General features: G+C 33.3%; 1 protein-coding gene across 3 annotated transcripts in view; it reads right to left on the bottom strand.

The window, feature by feature from the left end:
- Positions 1–19254, bottom strand: part of CADM2 (cell adhesion molecule 2) — a 1080415-nt gene that overhangs the window by 127046 nt on the left and 934115 nt on the right. For all 3 annotated transcript variants that reach the window (XM_025377585.1, XM_025377584.1, XM_025377583.1), the window contains one exon: positions 13868–14038. In XM_025377585.1, the coding sequence (XP_025233370.1) occupies positions 13868–14038 (171 nt within the window). The remainder of the gene's footprint in view (positions 1–13867; positions 14039–19254) is intronic.

Below are 19254 nucleotides of genomic sequence, written 5' to 3'. Positions count from 1 at the left end.
ATAATTTTACTTGTTCACAAAATTAGTTCCTGTGAGTACTCTCATTCATTCAGTTGACAAGCACTTACATAGTTTCTAAGAAAGAGTGTTAGTACCCATTTCTATCCATTGTTTCACTAGAATCGTAACATTGTAACCTTATAATATTTTACATTGTGACATTCACATTGCAATACCTCAAGATTAGGTATTAGTCTCAAACGGTGTTACTGAGTATTTGGCATATTCTTAGGAATGCATGCTTATCAAAGCAGAGATCATCTTTATCTTGTACACTGACTTATCCTCATGTCCTAGAATAACTACTGGACCTCAATTAAGTAATTGTTGAATAAATAAATAAATGAATAATGGTCTTTTGAAATATAGTTTCCAACTGGTGGTTAAATTTGTTAGAAAATCAAATTTACTTGTCACAACTATCTTCTAAGAATAGCAAACAATAATCAAATACTTGGTAAATAATATGCATTGATGTAATTGCTCTGTATGCATTGGCTCATCGAACTCTTACACAGCACACGGAAAATTCTGTTGCTCTCATTGTACAGTATACGAAACATGCTCTGAGGAGTGAAGTTAACACTGATACATTTGTTTGACCCTTTTTCTCTAATGTTAACCACATTTCAGTGAGTTTGTGTTTTCTAGTCTCTCTTAGACTATACTAGCAATTGATGTTTTTCATACTATGTTCTGTTAAAGTCATCAAAATTAACTCTTTCTCTATCTGGTTAAATTAGCACCCAGTCCAAGACTTTGGCTCTATATGATCTGCATATTGTGTACACTCTTATATCTCTCTCACACATCGTTTTCCTCATTGACAGATAGATATATTCTTTTAAAATACACCCACTGTCTCATTTATAAAAACAGGTTCTTCTTATTCACAAACTCTTCTCATCCATACATAATATAAAAAAAACTCATGATAGCAAATTTGTACTAAGGGAAATTTAGAAATTTTAAAGTGTCTTGCAGATGAAAGATTTGTGAATCTTTGCCTTATTTAAATATTATTACTTAAGGGTTTCCAAACTAAATTTATGTAACACTCATCTAAAGATCTCTTGTTACTTAACATTAATCCTAAAGAAAACTATGCACTAACTCACTATTGTGAAGTCACTTTTATTTTACTTCAAAATAGTGGTTCTCATGTGAGGACAATTTCATCCCCTAAGTATATTTGAAAATGTCTGAAGACATTTTTGCTTGTTAGAGGAACAGAGAATAGCAATTAACATCTAATGAGCAGAGGCCAGGAGTGCTGCTAAACATCCCACAGTGCACAGCACAGCCCCACACCAGCCCCCCAAAAACCAAACAGAATTCTCCTGCCCAAAATGTCAATCATACTTTTCTTTAAAATATTTACATTTACTTTATTCATTATCTATTTTCTATTTATTTATTTATTTTTGAGAAAGAGTCTCACTGTGTGGCCCAGGCTGGAGTGAGCGGCGCGATCTCGGCTCACTGCAAGCTCCGCCTCCCAGGTTCACACCATTCTCCTGCCTCAGCCTCCCCAGTAGCTGGGACCACAGGCGCCGCCACCTCGCCCAGCTAATTTTTTGCATTTTTAATAGAGACAGGGTTTCACCATCTTGGCCAGGATGGTCTCCATCTCTTGACCTCGTGATCCGCCCACCTTGGCCACCCAAAGTGCTGGGATTACAGGCGTGAGCCACCGTGCCCAGCCTATTTTCTTTGTATTTGTCTGTCTATTTATCTATCTATCTCTATCTTCTTTGTTACAACAGATTGGGAGCTACTAGAGAACTGTGGCGCTGTGTGCACTGATATGGATGGCTTATGTTCTCTCACATCATTGCTTACTCCTGAAAGGAAGTAAATGCTTAATACTCTGAATTAGGCCATTGTGATACTCTCCTGTAATGAAAAGTTGTCAATCAAACTCAGTCCACACCTCAAATTCTACCACTCAATAGGAGCAGCGGGGTTAACATACCAAGTGTTAACAGGACTCTTTCCGTTCCAGCACTATCTCATACTCATTTTTTCTGGGTACAATTGTGTTTTTTCTAAGATGTTTAGTTCATTTTTCCCGTTTGTAATTCTGTAGTAAAAGTCTCACTTTCCATTTAACTTACATTTCTTAATGCTGAAAATTATCAGGTACTTTTTCTTCAATGGTGTGTTAAATTTCTTTTGATGTTAGTGAATGCTTTTGTGGCAATCATTCATTTATTTGAAAAATATTTCTAAATCACTGTGCATACAAGACACAGTACCACTATTATACAAGGGTTACACATCTGCAAAAACAGCAACCTCTAGGAATACAGTCCTAATAAATTAGATAAATCGTATAAAGTACAAAATAATGCAAACTCAAAATTGGAGGCACGATAGTACCTGGATGATGTATTATGGGAGTTGCCAGAGATGGATAGATTATACATATTTGTCAGAATCAAAGAAGATTACTTAGAAAAGTGGCATTTAAAATAATCCAGAGAAAACACAGTATTTGATCTGGTAGAGATTTTCTAGAGGGAAAGAAAAGAAGGGATTTAAGGCAAAGGAAAAATGAACAAAGTGTTGTATTAAAAAATGTTGGCTAGTGGGAATTGAACAATGGACACATCGTTCACTTGGACACAGGAAGGGGAGCATCACACATTGGGTCCTATTGTGGGGAGGGGGTAGTGGGGAGGGATAACATTAGGAGAGATACCTAATGTATATGATGAGTTAATGGGTACAGCACACCAACATGGCACATGTATATATATGTAACAAACCTGCACGTTGTGCACATGTGCCCTAGAACTTAAAGTATAATTAAAAAAAAAAATGTTGGCTATATATGAGGCATCTAGAAATAATGTAAAGCATAGAATTCATTATCTGAAAAAACATACTTGAGAGCAGCACTATAGGGGGTTGGTTGTATTTTAAAAGCCTTGAATGTCAAGATGTAGAGTTTGGACATTATGTTAGAAGCAATAAGAAATCATCTCGGGTTTGTAAGTATCAGGTTAAGAACCAATATTTAAGAAGACATGTTTGGCAGTGTGTAAAACTGAATGTATCTGGGAGAGGAATAGAAGCAAAGTGTCTGTATCATAAAGCTGGCCCACAAGGAAGACCTTAAAGAGAAGCAAAAGGTACCAGTAAAAATATAGGTAATAAAGGCATTGACACTTTTGTTCATTTTAATTCTTATTATTTATTTATTTATTTATTTATTTATTTTTAGATGGTGTTTCATTTTGTCACCCAGGCTGGAGTGCAGTGGTGCCATCTCGGCTCACTGTAGCCTCGAACTCCTGGGCTTAAGCAATCCTTCCACTTCAGCCCCTGATGTAGCTGGGCTACAGGAACACGCCATCATGCATGGCTAATTATTTTGTATTTTTTGTAGAGACGTGGTTTCCGCCATGTTGACCAGGCTGGTTTCAAACTCCTGAGCTCAAGTGATCCGCCTGCCTTGGCCTCCCAAAGTGCTATGACTACAGGCGTGAACCACTGTGCCGGCCCATACATTTTTATACTTGTTGACTCTATGGTACATTATTTTAAGTGCATTTGAAACAGTTCTAACTAAGTTTAAGGAATGATATTTCATAACTTGTGTTCTTCCTTTATTAGAGGTCCTCCAATAAAAAGAAAACATTTAATTTTAAAAATAAGTTTAAAAATTGGCTTACCTTGCAATTATGATATGAAAACATTGAATCATTTTATAAATCTAAAATACATTATGAAATTTTAGTGACACTATATTTCTTATGTTATGAGAAATCTTGCTACTTCAGCGACCTAGGTATTACTTCACCACTAACTCATCAATTATCCCCAACTACAATAAAAAGAGTAACATAATAAGAAAATGGATATATATATACAATGATACAGGAGTGGGGATGTCCGTATAATAACAACTAGTCACATGTGGCTATTTAAACTTAAATGTAATTCTATTATGTTTAAGTAAAATGTAAATAATATTTCCTTAGTCACAATACCCACACTTCAATTGCCAAGTAGCCACAGGGAGCTGATTACTGGCTACTATCTGGAGATAGAGAACATTTCTATTATCATAGAAAGTTATATTGGACAATGCTGGGGTAGAAGGTTTATACAAGTGATATAAATCATCACTGTTACCTAATCTCTATGTGCTTATAGGATTTTCTTTTGTAAATATTTAAAAGAAGTATAAAAACAAAAACACCACATTGTAGTTCTGTTTGCTACTGTATTTGTTGTTTTTGCTTCCATGATATCAGTTGAGAACTCAGAATTTTTCATTTTCTGCCTATAATGGCAGGAGAAGGAAATTAATAAAGACACCCCAAAATTATTAGAAAAACTGGAAGATAAATGCAAAAAGAAAATAGTGAAGCTCAAGCCTCTTAAAATGACAGCAAAACAAATTTTTGCTTTTGATAACTGTAGATAAATTGTATCAAGCTCAAAAATGGATGAGTTGGAACAGTTTCTAATACAAGGAAGGACTTCATCATACAATATTTTGCAACCATAAGATTTTGCTAAAAGGAAAATATGACAATGTTCTTTAACCTTTTATTATTTTTGAACATAAGAATTTACTTTACATAGTCTGTAAACGGAAACATGTTGAAAGCATTTGGTGATGAGGAAATTTTAAGAATATATTTTAGTTGTATTTTAATTGTTCTTTATAAATCTAAAAATGAAAATGTTTGGCAATTATGGAATAAATATATTTTATTCTTCTGGGTAAAATTATGAGCTGTCAAATTTTTTTTAAAGTATTGCATTCTGACAATGCTAGTGAAAGAAGAACCAAAAAGCAATGACAAGATAGGACACGGTAGAGATGTATTTTGAAGCTGGACTCATTATTACAAGATGGATATATTTCAGGATCATGCATGCCAATTATTGCTCAATTTGTATATATATACCATTAAAACCAAAAAATATGTAATAAAAATTAAGGTTTTTCTGTTTAAATTTTGTATTAAAAGTTCTAATAAAATTTGTTTTTTTCTCTCCTTTTGTTATTAAAAAATTACTTAGAATATGAAACCAAAAAAGTGTGGCCCAGATAGTAAATATGGCTATTTTGTTTCCTGATACATTGAGGATTAATAAAGTTTAATATATTGATTAATCACATTTTGATTATAATTGTGATACAAATTACAACAATTTATAATTACAAATTGACCAACATAAAATAATTACAATATCGAAGAAGAAGAAGAAAGGAAAGAAGGGGAAGAAGGAGAAGGAAGGAAAAAGAAAGAAGGGGAAAGAAGGAGAAAGAAGAAGAAAGAAAGGAAGAGAAAGAAGGAGAAGAAGGAGGAGGAGAAGAAGGAGAAGGAAGAGGAAGAAGGTGAAGATGTTGATGAATCTGCAGCAGCAGCAGAATCATCTGAGGACTGACACTACCCAACTTCAAGAAACAGTATAAAACTACAGTACTCAAAACAGTAAGGTATTGGTGAAAAAGGAGACATATAGATCAGTGGAAAAAATGGGATCCCAGAAAGAGACTCAAGCAAAAACAATCAACTATGTAAAGGAGCAAATACAATTCAATGGAGAGAGGATTGTCTTTTTAACAAGTGGTGCTGGAACAATTGGACATTCACATACAAAAACATGAATCTAAACATAGATCTTACACATTTCAAAAATTAATTCAAATGAAACACTGATCTAAGTGTAAAACACAAAACTCTAAAACTTCTGCAAAATAACGTAGAAGAAAATCCAAGTGACCTTGGATTCGATTATGACATTTTAGATACAGATTTAAAAGCACAATTCATTAAAAAGGTAATTTGGACTTCACTAAAACTAAATATGTTTACTCTGCAAAAGACACTGTTAAATGAATGAAAAGATAAACCACATACTATTAAAATGTATAAAAAGTGTATCTAATAAAGGACTGATATCCAAAATATACAAAGAACTTTAAAAATGCATCAATAAGTAAACAAATAATTAAATTTAAAAGTTAGCAAAAGATCTAAACTTTTCCAAGGTAGATATGTCAAACTTTTCTCTAATCTAGACATCTCACCAAAAAAAGGTATACAGAAATAAAATAAACCGATACAAAATTAATATCATACATCATTAGGAATTGCAAACTAAAGTAACGAGATGCTACTGCACACCTATTAGAATGACTAAAATTCAAACTACTGACTCACCAAACACTGGTGAGAATGGAGCAACAGAAACTCTCATCTATTGCTGACGGTAATGCAAAATGGCTCAGCCACTTTGAAAGTGAGTTTTTACTTTCAAGTGCTAAACATGGTCTTGCCATACAATCGTCCAATCAAGCTCTTTGGTATTTATCCAAATGAGCTGAGTACTTATGTCTGCATGAAAACCTATGCATGATGTTTCTAGCAGTTGTGTTCATAATTGCCAGAACTTGGAAGAAACCAAGATACTGTTCAATACATGAACGGATAAACAAATTCTAGTACAACCATTCAATTAAATGTTATTCAGCAATAAAAACAGATGAGTTACGAAGTCATGAAAAGACGTGCTGGAACCTTAAATGCATATTGCTAAGTGAAAGAGGTGAGTCCAAAGAGACTACATCCTGCATAATTCCCATTATGTGACATTCTAGAAAAGGCAAAACTATAGTCAGTAAAAAGATCACTGGTTACCAGGTCTTGTGGGAGAAGGAAAGTGAGATAAAGAGGTGGAGCACAAGAGATTTTTTGGGCTGTGGAACTAAATTGGATGATGTAACAGTAGAAACATGACATTATACACAGGTCAAAACCCACAGAACTATACAATGCAGAGTGAACCCTAATGTAAAGGATGTACTTTACTTAACAATAATCTATCAATATTAGTTCTTCAGTTGTAACAAAAATAACACAATAATGCAAGATGTTAATAATAGGGGAAACTATAAGGGGAGTGGGGAGAAGGTGTATATGGGAACTCTCTGTACTTTCTGCTCAACTAATCAGTAAACCCAAAACTGCTCTTAAAAATGAAGTATATTGCTTAAAAAAAAAAAAAAAAAAAAAAAAAACAGACTATTGGACCCAGATGGTAAATAGCAATGACAATTTTTCCTAATATATCAAGAGCCAATCCAGTAAAGTCTAATACATTGATTTATTACAGTCATTTTCTAACTATACATTTTTCTCATGGAAATCATGTGTATGTCTGTGTGTGTGTGTTTGTCTGTTTATAGTTTATTCAGAAAGTGGAAATACAAAAATTCCAAAATATTGGGCATTAAATATCTAGTCATTTTTAAATAAGAAAGATACCTGTAGCTATCTTTTAAAAATAGACATAAAGTAGAATAAGCTATTAAATTGAAAGTTAAAAAATTAGGTATTAACAAGATGTATATTTTTTCTTGTCACAGTTATTTATGTCTCATTTTTATCCAGTTTTTATTCTCTATTAGACTGACTTAAAAATAATTGAAAAGATTTGCTGACATCTCTACTATCCATTCATTCCATAATTTTGATGTTATGTTCTACTGCCTTTTTATGAAATTAATGTTTTTAAATAATTTTACAACTTCCAAAAAGTTTTATGAATGTGTACTTGATGATAAGCTTAATTAGGAAATTTGAGAGTATGTCAATTTTATATATACATTTATTGACTTTCAATTTGGAATTCCCATTCATGAATATATACATCCTCTTCAATGAGTTTTAATAACACACACACAAATTGTTATACAATGTAAAAATGGCACAAAAACAACATTTTGAATCATTGCCTTTAGATGGCTTAAAATACTTGGTGATTCACTTACTTTTAATAGTTAACATAATTATTCTTATCCTTTATAAAATAAAAAATAATGTCTCATAAGCAAAATATGCCAGTAATATATACTGTTGGTAATATAATACATAGATTTAACTTCTCTGAAAAAAATTAAAAATTTGTTGGAATCTCAAATAGTGGTCACACTCTAGGCTATCTTTATTGACAGAATGAAATGCATCTCTTACTAAACAGCATAGACCTCACCTTATGATTCTAGCACATGTACCATTTCATTAGCTTTTTGAAATATCTTAGACTCAATTAAAATTCTTCTAAGGCATTCCCAGGCATAAATATGACATTTTGTTAGTCAAAAGAACAGTTTAGTTCTAAAAAATGTAACCTAAATATAATTTTCATTTCACCTTTCCTGTTTCCTTTTATATTCTGTGCCCTTGTACTATATATAATTTATGGTAGACAAGATAATTAGATAATTAGCATTTCATAAATGAGATGCCAGATGAGTGAGATATTCTATTTTGAACGCTTCTTGGAATATTCGCCCTCCTATCTGATAAGCCAATATAGCCTGAAACATTTAATGTATAATACACAGAAAGGTAGTGAAAGCAAAGAGCATATAACTAACACAGGGTGATTTAAAATAAACTGACCTGGACTAGAGAAATGTACGGGTTTGTGTAGTGTAGACTGCATAAACAAGAACTTTATTATTTTTTATAAGTGAAAAAGGACAACAGCGAAGAAGACATGGAATAAAGAATCTCTACTCATATCTGAGAATCAAAAGACAATATAAACAACTGAATTAGCAAACTTTAAACCCATCTGTATTGAATATTGTCTTCTATAATCAGAATCTTATTTTTAATCTATTTCATTGTTTTAGAACTAAAGGGAGAACTGATCAAGCATATTAATTGGTCCAGAAAAGTAACAAAAAAGTACAGGGAAGAATTTAGTTTCTCTGGGCACAAAGTAATTATCTTTACAAGAGAGTAAGGAAAGGAATGAATCTCTTTAGAAATAGTTCAATACATTTAAAAAATGTAAGTTTTTAAGAGAAAAATGGATTGACTTTATTAGTCATTTGCATGGTAACTAGAATAGAGATATAATCATCAAGAAGGTAAAGGTCAGGACTGTCAATTGACCATTTAACCCCTTAAAAAGATATAATTTTAGTAACAATTGGACCCACACGTTTTTCTGTTATTTTAAATATACATGATATATTTCTTATTTTCATTCATTATTGACCTAATTAATTTCATTTAAACACAATTTTAACACATCAGCTTATTTCCCTCTCTTCCTTCCTTCCTTCCTTCAGCCACTCATTCCTTCCTTTCCTTGATGTTGAGATCGAAATGTTTCTGTGTACATGCAGGATCTCCTCTACAAGCTCTTTTAACTATTTATTGCTTTAAACATTAATAACCTTCATGTGTAAATAGTGACTCATTTTTATAGGCAAAGCCCAGTACTGTTAAAGGAAGTACTAAAAACATTAACGATAGCATAAGATTTCATGATGAGATGAATTATATATAAAATGTACTTTACTATTCACACATTTTAAAAATTTGAACCCTTATTTTTCTATATTTTCAGTTTTTTGTTACAGTATTAAGATGCTTTTTCAGGAAAAAAACGCAACACTCTGACATATTTTAGTTTTCTGTCTCTTGCGCTTTTCATTTTCATTGAGTTTTTTTCATGTAATTTTTGTCAATGATACATACAGAAAATGAATATTCAGTCATTTTCTTCTTTTCTGTGTTTTGTGTAGAGTACTTTCTATGAGTGCAGATATATTATTTCTACTGAGATTTAAATAATATCGGACTCATCCAATTTGTTCTTCTAAAAATTAACTCACAGATAAAAAGTTATTTTACAAAGAAATCTGTGTGAAAATGGGAGGACGAATTTGAGTTTTCATTGATTAATTTTTAAAAGTGGCTTTTCCCACTGCTCAGTTGTGAAGCTTGCTCTTCCCGATTATGTGAAATCTGCAGGCATTTGTGATTCACTGTGAAAGTTCTGCTTTTCATTTTCTTAAGTTTCACTTTTAAAAGAAATCTCTTTCATCATGGTGGCAGTATTTAAATGTATGATTAATATTTTATTTTTAAAAACGTTGCTCTGTTATATTTTACAGGCTAGATTCGTATAAATTGTATATCACAAGGTTATAGACTTAACACAGTTAAGCTCTTGAAATATAATTCCTCCTGCTATACTTTTTTCGTTATACTCTTGGCATTGTATGCTTAACTTTAATTTTCTTATTGCTCACCAAACTTAGGTTTCGACAATATCACAGGATTTTTATTTCAGATGTAGTCATAGCTGTTTCCATTATTGTAGGAATATATATTTATTCTTTTGACTTACCACTGAAAACAATATCATCTCTGTGGATCCGAAATGCTAAATGTTCCTCCATTTGGGCCAGCCTTTTAGGATTTTCATCACAAGAATATTGTCAGACAATGGAGAACTACTAAACTTATGCTCCATAAATCCTAGATTAACCCATCTTCTTCCTTTCCAAGCCTCAGTTCTACTTTCCCTCTTCTCATTCATGGAAAGTTCCATATCATCTAGATTACACATGTGGATCTATGTGCAGCCATGATCTACTGTCTCCGGAAACAACCATTGAGATGCTGTTACCATTATTCTAAGATCTTTATGAAGACCACATGGATTTGTTCCCTTTGCTCTAATTTTGACGCTGACTGTTGCTCAATGTCTCCTTTCCACCCTCTACTCATTTAGTCTCTGGGGAATGTTTTGCATGCTTAAAGAAACATTTAGCATTATCATCAGTTAGTTTTAATTAACTTCGCGTACTTGAATGATGGTAAGCTAGATGCTAGGAAAATAATTTAAATAGATCTGGTTTCTGCCTTCTAGCCATTTACATATTAAACCGTGATAGAATGAGATGCTATTTTTAATTGGCTAGCCATGAAAAGTGTAACATTTTTAATGTAAAACTTTCTTTAAAAATTAGATGATTCAATTGCCTTCCTCCACGAATTTTTACTTATTCATACATATTGAAATATGGTTAATAGCTAAAATGCTCAAGAATTGTATAATACTTCCATTTTGGATTTCCAAAGTCATGAAAATGACCTTGGCAGCTGATATACAGGCTAAAATATTCTCAACAAACAATTTTCCAGAATGTATAGAGTAATCAAATAAAGGTAGTCTGTGACTGTGGCTGGAATAAAACAAAGACAAGTTCATCTTATGACCAGGAGTGAAACAAGACAGAGACCAGGACCCTCAATGTCCACAGAAGTTTGCATAATTAACTATTGTTTCTTTATAATAACGAACCTACAATATTTTCATTTTTTAAAGTTACTTATACACTGATCATTGACATGCTCCTAATCCTGAGAACACACAATCCAGAAGCACAGCCGAACTCCTATAACAAGTCTCTTCTCACTGTTTCCTACCTCCATCCAGAGACTCATCTGCTGTGTTTTCTCCTTAGCCATAGCAACTTAAATAAATCTAGTTTTGCTTGACCATTGGTAGACTTTTGGTGATCTGTGACTGGCAGTGGTCTTCATAGCTCTTATGACTGACTTTTCTTATTTTATTTAATTATATGTTGGAATTTACAGTTAACTAAGTAGTCAACTATTATTTTAAATTTAGTTTTACTTCGCTTTGTATGTAAATATTAAAGAGTTTAAATTAAAATGCTGTTGATCTGGGTCCTTTAAAAATATTGTTACACGGCCGGGCGCGGTGGCTCCCACCTGTAATCCCAGCGCTTTGGGAGGCCGAGGTGGGCAGATCATCTGAGGTCAGGAGTTCAAGACCAGCCTGACCAACATGGGGAAACCCCGTCTCTACTAAAAAGTACAAAAAAAAAAAAATGAGCCAGGCGTAGTGGTGCGCATGCCTGTAATCCCAGCTACTCGGGAGGCTGAGGCAGGAGAATTGCTTGAACCTGGGAGGCAGAGTTTACAGTGAGCTGGGATCACACCATTGCACCGCGGCCTGAGCAACAAGAGAGCAAAACTCCATCTCAAAATAATAATAATAATATAATAATAATAATAATATATTTATAGTTAAAAAATTTTGTATTTTGAGAGACCCACTGATGTAAGAAAAAGAAATAGGAAAAGGAAGGCAATTGACATTTATTCAGTCTATTAAATGTCATGAACTTGACTTAAGTTCAAGGAATTAATTCTCTAGCTTATCATCACATCCCTACAGGAATGACTCCTCTAGTTTATAACCAAAGCTCAACCAGTTGCAGTAATTTTCCCAAAGCCAAAATACAAATAAATGTCAAAATTGACAGATAATCTCCATGTGGGCTCCACAGTATGCTGCTTTCTGAATTTGCTTTAAGGAGAATAGGAGTAAATTACTAAAACTAACCTAATTGAAATCATTTAAACATTATAGTATTTTCAATAACTACTAAACTAAGAATAATTTTTAAAACAATAAGCATATTATAGTCAGCTTTATATTTTCCATATAAAAAGTAACCAAAAAATTCTAGTTCACCTGGCAATTCTCCAATCTTTTCTCCTAACACTCTGTATTTTTCTCCTAGTCCACTCTACTCCGGTATCACTGGCACCCTTGCTATTCCTAGAAATAAAAACAGTAAACTTGCTACCTCAGGGTCTTTGTGCTTGCCCTTCCCTCTGCATTACATCAACACACATAGTCGCTTTCCTTAATCTCCATTTCCGCCTCTTGACTGCCCTCCTCTCCTTTATTTTCCTTGCTGCCATGTGCTTATCAATATGTACTTAGTACTTACCAATATGTAACATGTGATATGTTGCATTTATGTATTTATTTTCATCCCTACCTAGAATGGAGGCTGTAAGAGAAATGAAGTTTGTTGGTGATAGTGGAGGTGATTATTTTGACACTTCGGAGACAAACTCAATTTGTGTTTTTGTTTGTCTTGGTCATTGCTGTAACCCGAGTGCCCAAAACAATGCCTATTACATAGTAGCCGCTAAAAAATTTTGTTGAACAAATAAATGAAAACAAAATGCAATGAAACATATTGAAATAGTACTTAGAGTTTAGCATTTTAGGATTTGGTGTAATTGCATATCACACACAAATTCTAAGCTCAAGCTATAATTTTGTCACAAACAGAAAGAGAAAACAAAATCTTCATTACCTAGAAAATCAAATACTGCAATTTAGAACATATTATCTCCCATACCTAGGAAATCCAATACTGCAATTCAGAACATATTATCTCCTATCCTCTATTCTTTTATATTTTATTTCACATATTTCAATTCATTCACTTTTATTTTGATTAGTATATATAATTGTCTACTAAAACCTTGCTAAGTACTAAAACTGCCATGATCACAAGTTTGCTAGTTGTGTGACTCAGCCTTTATAGTCTTCAGAATCCTTGTGTGTATCTTGTGACTAATGAGAGTAACTACTCGGGGCAACTATTAGTAAATGAGTACTCAATGACATAATACCAGCAAAACATTTAGCACTGCCCCTGGTCTATTAGATTCACAAAATTAATTTTGTTCTTATTGATTATGAATAATGATGATGAAGAAAACATAATAAATATGTTCCTATATTTATACCAACATTAGTATATACCACATAGAAGGTAAAACTAGTCTAACTTTAAAAAGCATAGCTGAGAAGCCACATTTGCATAGGATAAAGTTATTTTAATATAACACTGTTCATCAAAGCCCTCTCAGATTACCAATTCTCAGTGATTTTGCCCAAATTACCACTTTTTCTCCCCCACCCTTACGTGCACACCTACCTAAAGTCACAATTTGAAACATAGGGGTATTAACCTTATACATCTCCTTCAATGTTCCTCACTGTTACAAATGAAACTCAAGAAAGGAGTATTTTCCTTTGAACCTGATTAATACTAGCGAGTGTAGTTTCACTTCATTTTGCTGTGGATTTTACTGCACCTTTACTATGACTTCAGGTAGTTTTGAAACGATCTGAGATGCAGATGAAGAGATTTGCTGCAGAGATAAAGGAGGGGGAAGTAGTGTTTACTTACAGTGTATTTCTAGCACCTGCATGGCTACCTGAGGGGTGGCATTGAGGGATTCGTGATCTACTCTGCAGATGACCGCCACTCCATCATCACTCCGGTCCACTCGGAAGTCCAGTGTGCTGCTGACAGTGAATGTCTTGCGATTTGCATCCTCTTCTTTTAAATATTTTACATCTGAAAATAAAATATGAATTTTAAAATGTGACACCTTTCAAAATAAAACAGATTGCATTTATTCAAGATAATGGAAACACCTTCTCCCTATCTTTATCAATTTTTAAGAAGCAAACTTTTGTGATTTTAACATTTAATCTATTTCAATTCAATTAAATAAAAATATACTTACTTTAAAAATAAATTCTAAGGGTTAGATCCAGAAAGACAATAAAAGGGTAGGGCGCAGCAATTTTATTTCTTTGGTCTCAGGCTTACCTAGCTTATAATCTGTCACAAGATACTCTTACATACTCCATTAAAACAATGTATATCATCTTACAAAAGTAGTCTTTCTTTTCTCCTAGCTGTAAGTCTTACTAAAACATAATCTTAATTTTCTGAGCCACAAGCACAGTTGGGAAGGGCAAATTTACAACCATATGGCTGTGCTTAAAAGAAAGCACAATGCATTTGAAATATAACTTTAACATGAACAATGTGAGGTGAACATAAATTGCTAAAGAATACTTAGGATGAGAAAGTTGTCATCTTTGGAAAGAAAAGGAGCACAGTCATCTGAATATTTTGAATACTTAAGTATATATTTGCAGTGAAATTTACATTGAGATGAATGCTCTTCACTTGGCTGAGGAATTTATTTCAGCATGAATAAGAGTACTTTCTACAAGATGTGAATTCATGTATCGATATTTAAACTTGCTGTGCATGATTTAGATCCATCGTTAAATGGTGCACTAAAGGATTATTTGTTCCCTGTGGAAAAGAAGTTTCATAATACTTTGCTTAATTTGTAATTTCTCAAGTCTGAAGTAGCTGATAAGAAGAGGATAATTTTAAAGGTTTAGAAATCAAACTGATAGGATAAGGTTAAGGTATCATTATAACAACATCTTAAATTTAGTTGATAGAAAAATGTATTCAATCTTCTTATGCTTTCTGTCATTTTTTTTTCATCATTCAGTATCAAATAAACTTTGATATTGTCAGGAAATAAGTCCTTTCACATAAAATATTTGATTTTAACACATATTAAGTAATTTATTTTAAAAACATTTTAAAATGTATTAATAACAAAAATGAATAAATTCAGTTTCTCAATCTTTGTGCCTTATGCAAAGATTGGATTTGCATGTAATATTTGATTAATAGACATATGCAAGGTTCACTATCACTTATTTCAGAAGTATGAATTTACCATATTGAGTGATTTTAAAGATAAATAAAATAACCATTAGTAAAACATATAATGGATAGACATGTCTTGTTCTTGAAAATGTGTTTATATTTGGGTTCACATATTAAGGGAAAACGACCTAATTAAGATTTTTACCTCAAAATGTTTTATGTATGTTAGGCAATTCTGAAGAGTAAGAAAATCTCTAACATTTAGAAAGGAGAACAGAAGCATGAAATCTCAATTCCATCTTTTAACTGAAAGTAAATCATGCAGGAGACAGAATTCTATGCAGAATTTTTTATAAACGTGTGTCCTGTGAAATATCTCATCTCATTTTTACTAAAGTCATTTACTAAGATTTTGGCACTTGAAAATTAGGTACAATTCCATTAAAAAATGTTAAATAAAAGACACAATGAGTTTTCAGCCAAAATATGTCAGAACAATTCAGATGCATTTATGATTCTTTGCTTATATTTAAAATATTATAAGGTTCTTTTACTTTTCAGTTTCATAGATTTATACAAATATGTTGCCTCATTTTTACATTTATTTTCTTTTTTTATAACTCTGTGCCCAATGTTTACTTGTTCCTAGCTCTAAGCAGTGTCAGAGTGAGAAAATATCGATCTCTTGACAAATGATTCTTATAATTATGCTGCACAATATATGAGAAATTACTGCAAAGTATTACTGCTGGTTGTTTACTTTTTATAACAGCTGCACTTTAAGAACTCACACATCTGCTTCTTTTAGCTGTTTCCCTTACAAAAGTAGCATTTAATGTAATATTAATTGGACACATAAAATTTGATAGCAACTGTATAAATCATAAAATGTTAATGAACTCATTCAAGTAAAATTTTAAAAAGTGTAAATTTGTTGATTTTAATATTGGCTAATGTGATAGATTATAGGGTTGCCCGAAGCCTTAAGATGAACAGAAAAAACATTGAAAAGAGCAAATCATAGTATCTTTTCTCATATTTTAGGCTGACCTTCTTCCCCAAAGAAATGAATAGGAAAGATACTTAAAATATATCTCTACTTTCCTGTTCTATATTTTTAAAATAACGATGCATTACACAGTTATAGAGTCAACAGAAATTTTCTTTACATTGCATAGTTTATTTGCTGATACTATATGTATCCTTCTTTCAGGTTCTATTCATTTTCCTTTCTTTTGCATGACAGTTATATTACATGGTGATTAAGAATAGCCTTCTCAAAATGCAGCGCACATATGATCTTGTTAAAAAGCAGATTCTCATTCAGTAGGTTAGGGTGTGGAGTCTGAGAGTCTGCTGCTGGCCCACAGACCATATTTTGAGGAGCAAGAGTATAGTACAAACATTTGACACTGGAGACATAACTAAAGGTGGACTGGGAATGTTGGCACTTACTCTTCCCATCTTTTTCTCTTTTTCTTTCTCTCGTTATTTTTTAATTGTTCCTCTTCAAAAACTTCCACTGGACATTATATACACACACACACACACACCTCTTCATTTTACATATTTCAAAATATATATATACACACACACATATCTTCATTTTACATATTTCAAAATATGCACGTCCTATATATTATGTAATGTGTTAATGAAATGACTAGAAAACCTTGAGAACCAACAAGAAACAGAGGAACTTGCAGAAGTTCTTTCATAATCCACTTCTAATCCACTCCTCCTACTCTCTCTACTAGATCTTCTGGACATTGAAATAGTCAAAACGGTGGTCACTTTTGGTGAGTCGGGTGGGAAACTGACTGGGAGAGAATATATTCGGGTTTTCTGGAGTTATGGAAATGCTCTACATCAAAAGGGGTGTGAGTTCATCTGCTTTGTAATTTGTGTCAAAATTTTATAGTTAAGATTAGTTCATTTCAATGTATGTAAATTTTCCCTCAAAAATCACAACTGTAGGCTGGGCGTGGTGGCTCACGCCTGTAATCCCAGCACTTTGGGAGGCCGAGGTGGGAGGATCACAAGGTCAGGAGACCGAGACCATCCTGGCTAACACGGTGAAACCCTGTCTCAACTAAAAATACAAAAAATTAGCCGGGCGAGGTGGCGGCGCCTGTGGTCCCAGCTCCTCGGGAAGCTGAGGCAGGAGAATGGCGGGAACCCGGGAGGCGGAGCTTGCAGTGAGCCAAGATGGCGCCGCTCACTCCAGCCTGGGCGACAGAGTGAGACTCCGTCTCAAAATAAAAACAACAAAAAAAAATAACTGTAAGTTATAGTAATAATTACAACTGAGTGGAGAGTAATTAGAGGGATAGATGAAAAAAATGGCTGAATGTTGATACATTTAAAACTGGTGATGGCATGCAGTGTCTCATTCTATTATTGTGCTTACTTTGCATATGTCAGAAATTTTTCTATAATAAAATTTTTAAACATAGCGAACGAAAAATTCCTCAAGTATAACTGTTAATGAAAATTAGTTGCCTGAACATTTCTTGGTAAAGTCTCAAGATAAAGGACTTTCTATAGTTTTTATATTAATCTTTATAAAATTTAAATTGTAGAATAGCAATCTCCTTATCTTCAGGAGATTAGATCTTTTGTCTTAGCAAGAACTAAGGTGAAAAGAGAAATAGCAAATGTAGGTTCGAGCGCTGGAGCACCCAAAGTGAATAAGTTTAAATGCCTCAAGTTAGGTTAGCTGGGGAAAAATAAATAAATAAATAAATAAATAAATAAATAAATAAATAAGCAGCCAAGATATCTGGATTTTCTTACATCCAATTTTTTTCACAAAATATATTTCAAGAGATACTTTCATATCTATCTTCCCTAGGTTTATAATATTAGGCCACCAGGCTCTATATCTAGTTTCTGGCCACTTTTAGACTGAAGTTTTGGAAAAAGAAAATCCTCTTAAGTGAAGTTTCTAGAGAAGTTGCCTTGTCTCCACAGTGATGCTAATATACCTTGAGTAGTATAATCTCAACTACTTTGGTTTCTTTGCTTTCTCCACTTTTGCAATTTTGGTGCTATTTATACAGACTGAAAAAGAACATATCTTCACTTTTTTTTTTTTTTTTTTTTTGAGACATAGTCTCACTCTGTCACCCAGACTGGGGTACAGTGGCGTGATCTTGGCCCACTGCAACCTCCGTATCCTAGGTTCAAGCGATTCTCCTGCCTCAGCCTCCTGAGTAGCTGGGATTACAGGTGCGCGCCACAACGCCCAGCTAATTTTTGCATTTTTTGTAGAGATGGAGTTTCGCCACTTTGGTCAGGCTGGTCTCAAACTCCCGACCTCAGGTGATCTGTCTGCCATGGCCTCCCAAAGTGCTGGGATTATAGGTGTGAGCCACCGCGCCCGCCAATACCTTCACTTTTATAATGAAATACTTTCCCCAAATCCTGAAATAGACCTCTTTATCAGCCACCTACCTAGACTAGGCCAGTTCTTTTTAATCCATTCCAAGTTAAATAGACCATACTGGGGACAAGGCAGGATTTAGAAACTGAAACTTTCATGCGTTCTCATCACTTGAAGGTATCTCTTAGGAATTATGTAGGCTATTAAGTGGCACTTCCTATTTGGGTCTTGAATTCTCTGACCATGAGCAAAACAGCGTGGTCTTAGTGTGTCCCAAACAGTTATGCTTATATGGAACTGGAACTTTACTATTATTTTCAGAAGTAGGGTTTCTTAAAGTGGTTTTTGATGGATAACATGATAGTTTTGGGGGAGGAATCAAGGAATTTAGTCTGAATCCACATAATTTTTGTCAGTGGTCCTTTAGTGATTTTTTGCCATAACCAGTGAGCTAGATTCATGACCTCATCTCATAGAGAACAGAAAATGTACGCATTACATGAGAGTTGGCTTTATTGTCAAAAATTAGGAGTGAACGAACTCAGTGGAGAACTGGACGTGTGTAATTACTGCTTCACAGTTCTGCAAATCAAACTTCTGAAAACTAAATACAACTTCCCCATTATTTCTTTCTTAACTGACCTAAAGTAACTATGTCTGGCTAACTCATTCAGTAACTTCAACGCATACTTTAAAGGCAATT

The sequence above is a fragment of the Theropithecus gelada genome, chromosome 2 (genome assembly GCF_003255815.1).
Source record: "Theropithecus gelada isolate Dixy chromosome 2, Tgel_1.0, whole genome shotgun sequence".
Taxonomy (NCBI): Eukaryota; Metazoa; Chordata; class Mammalia; order Primates; family Cercopithecidae; genus Theropithecus; species Theropithecus gelada.
This window is presented reverse-complemented; position numbering and strand designations above follow the sequence as displayed.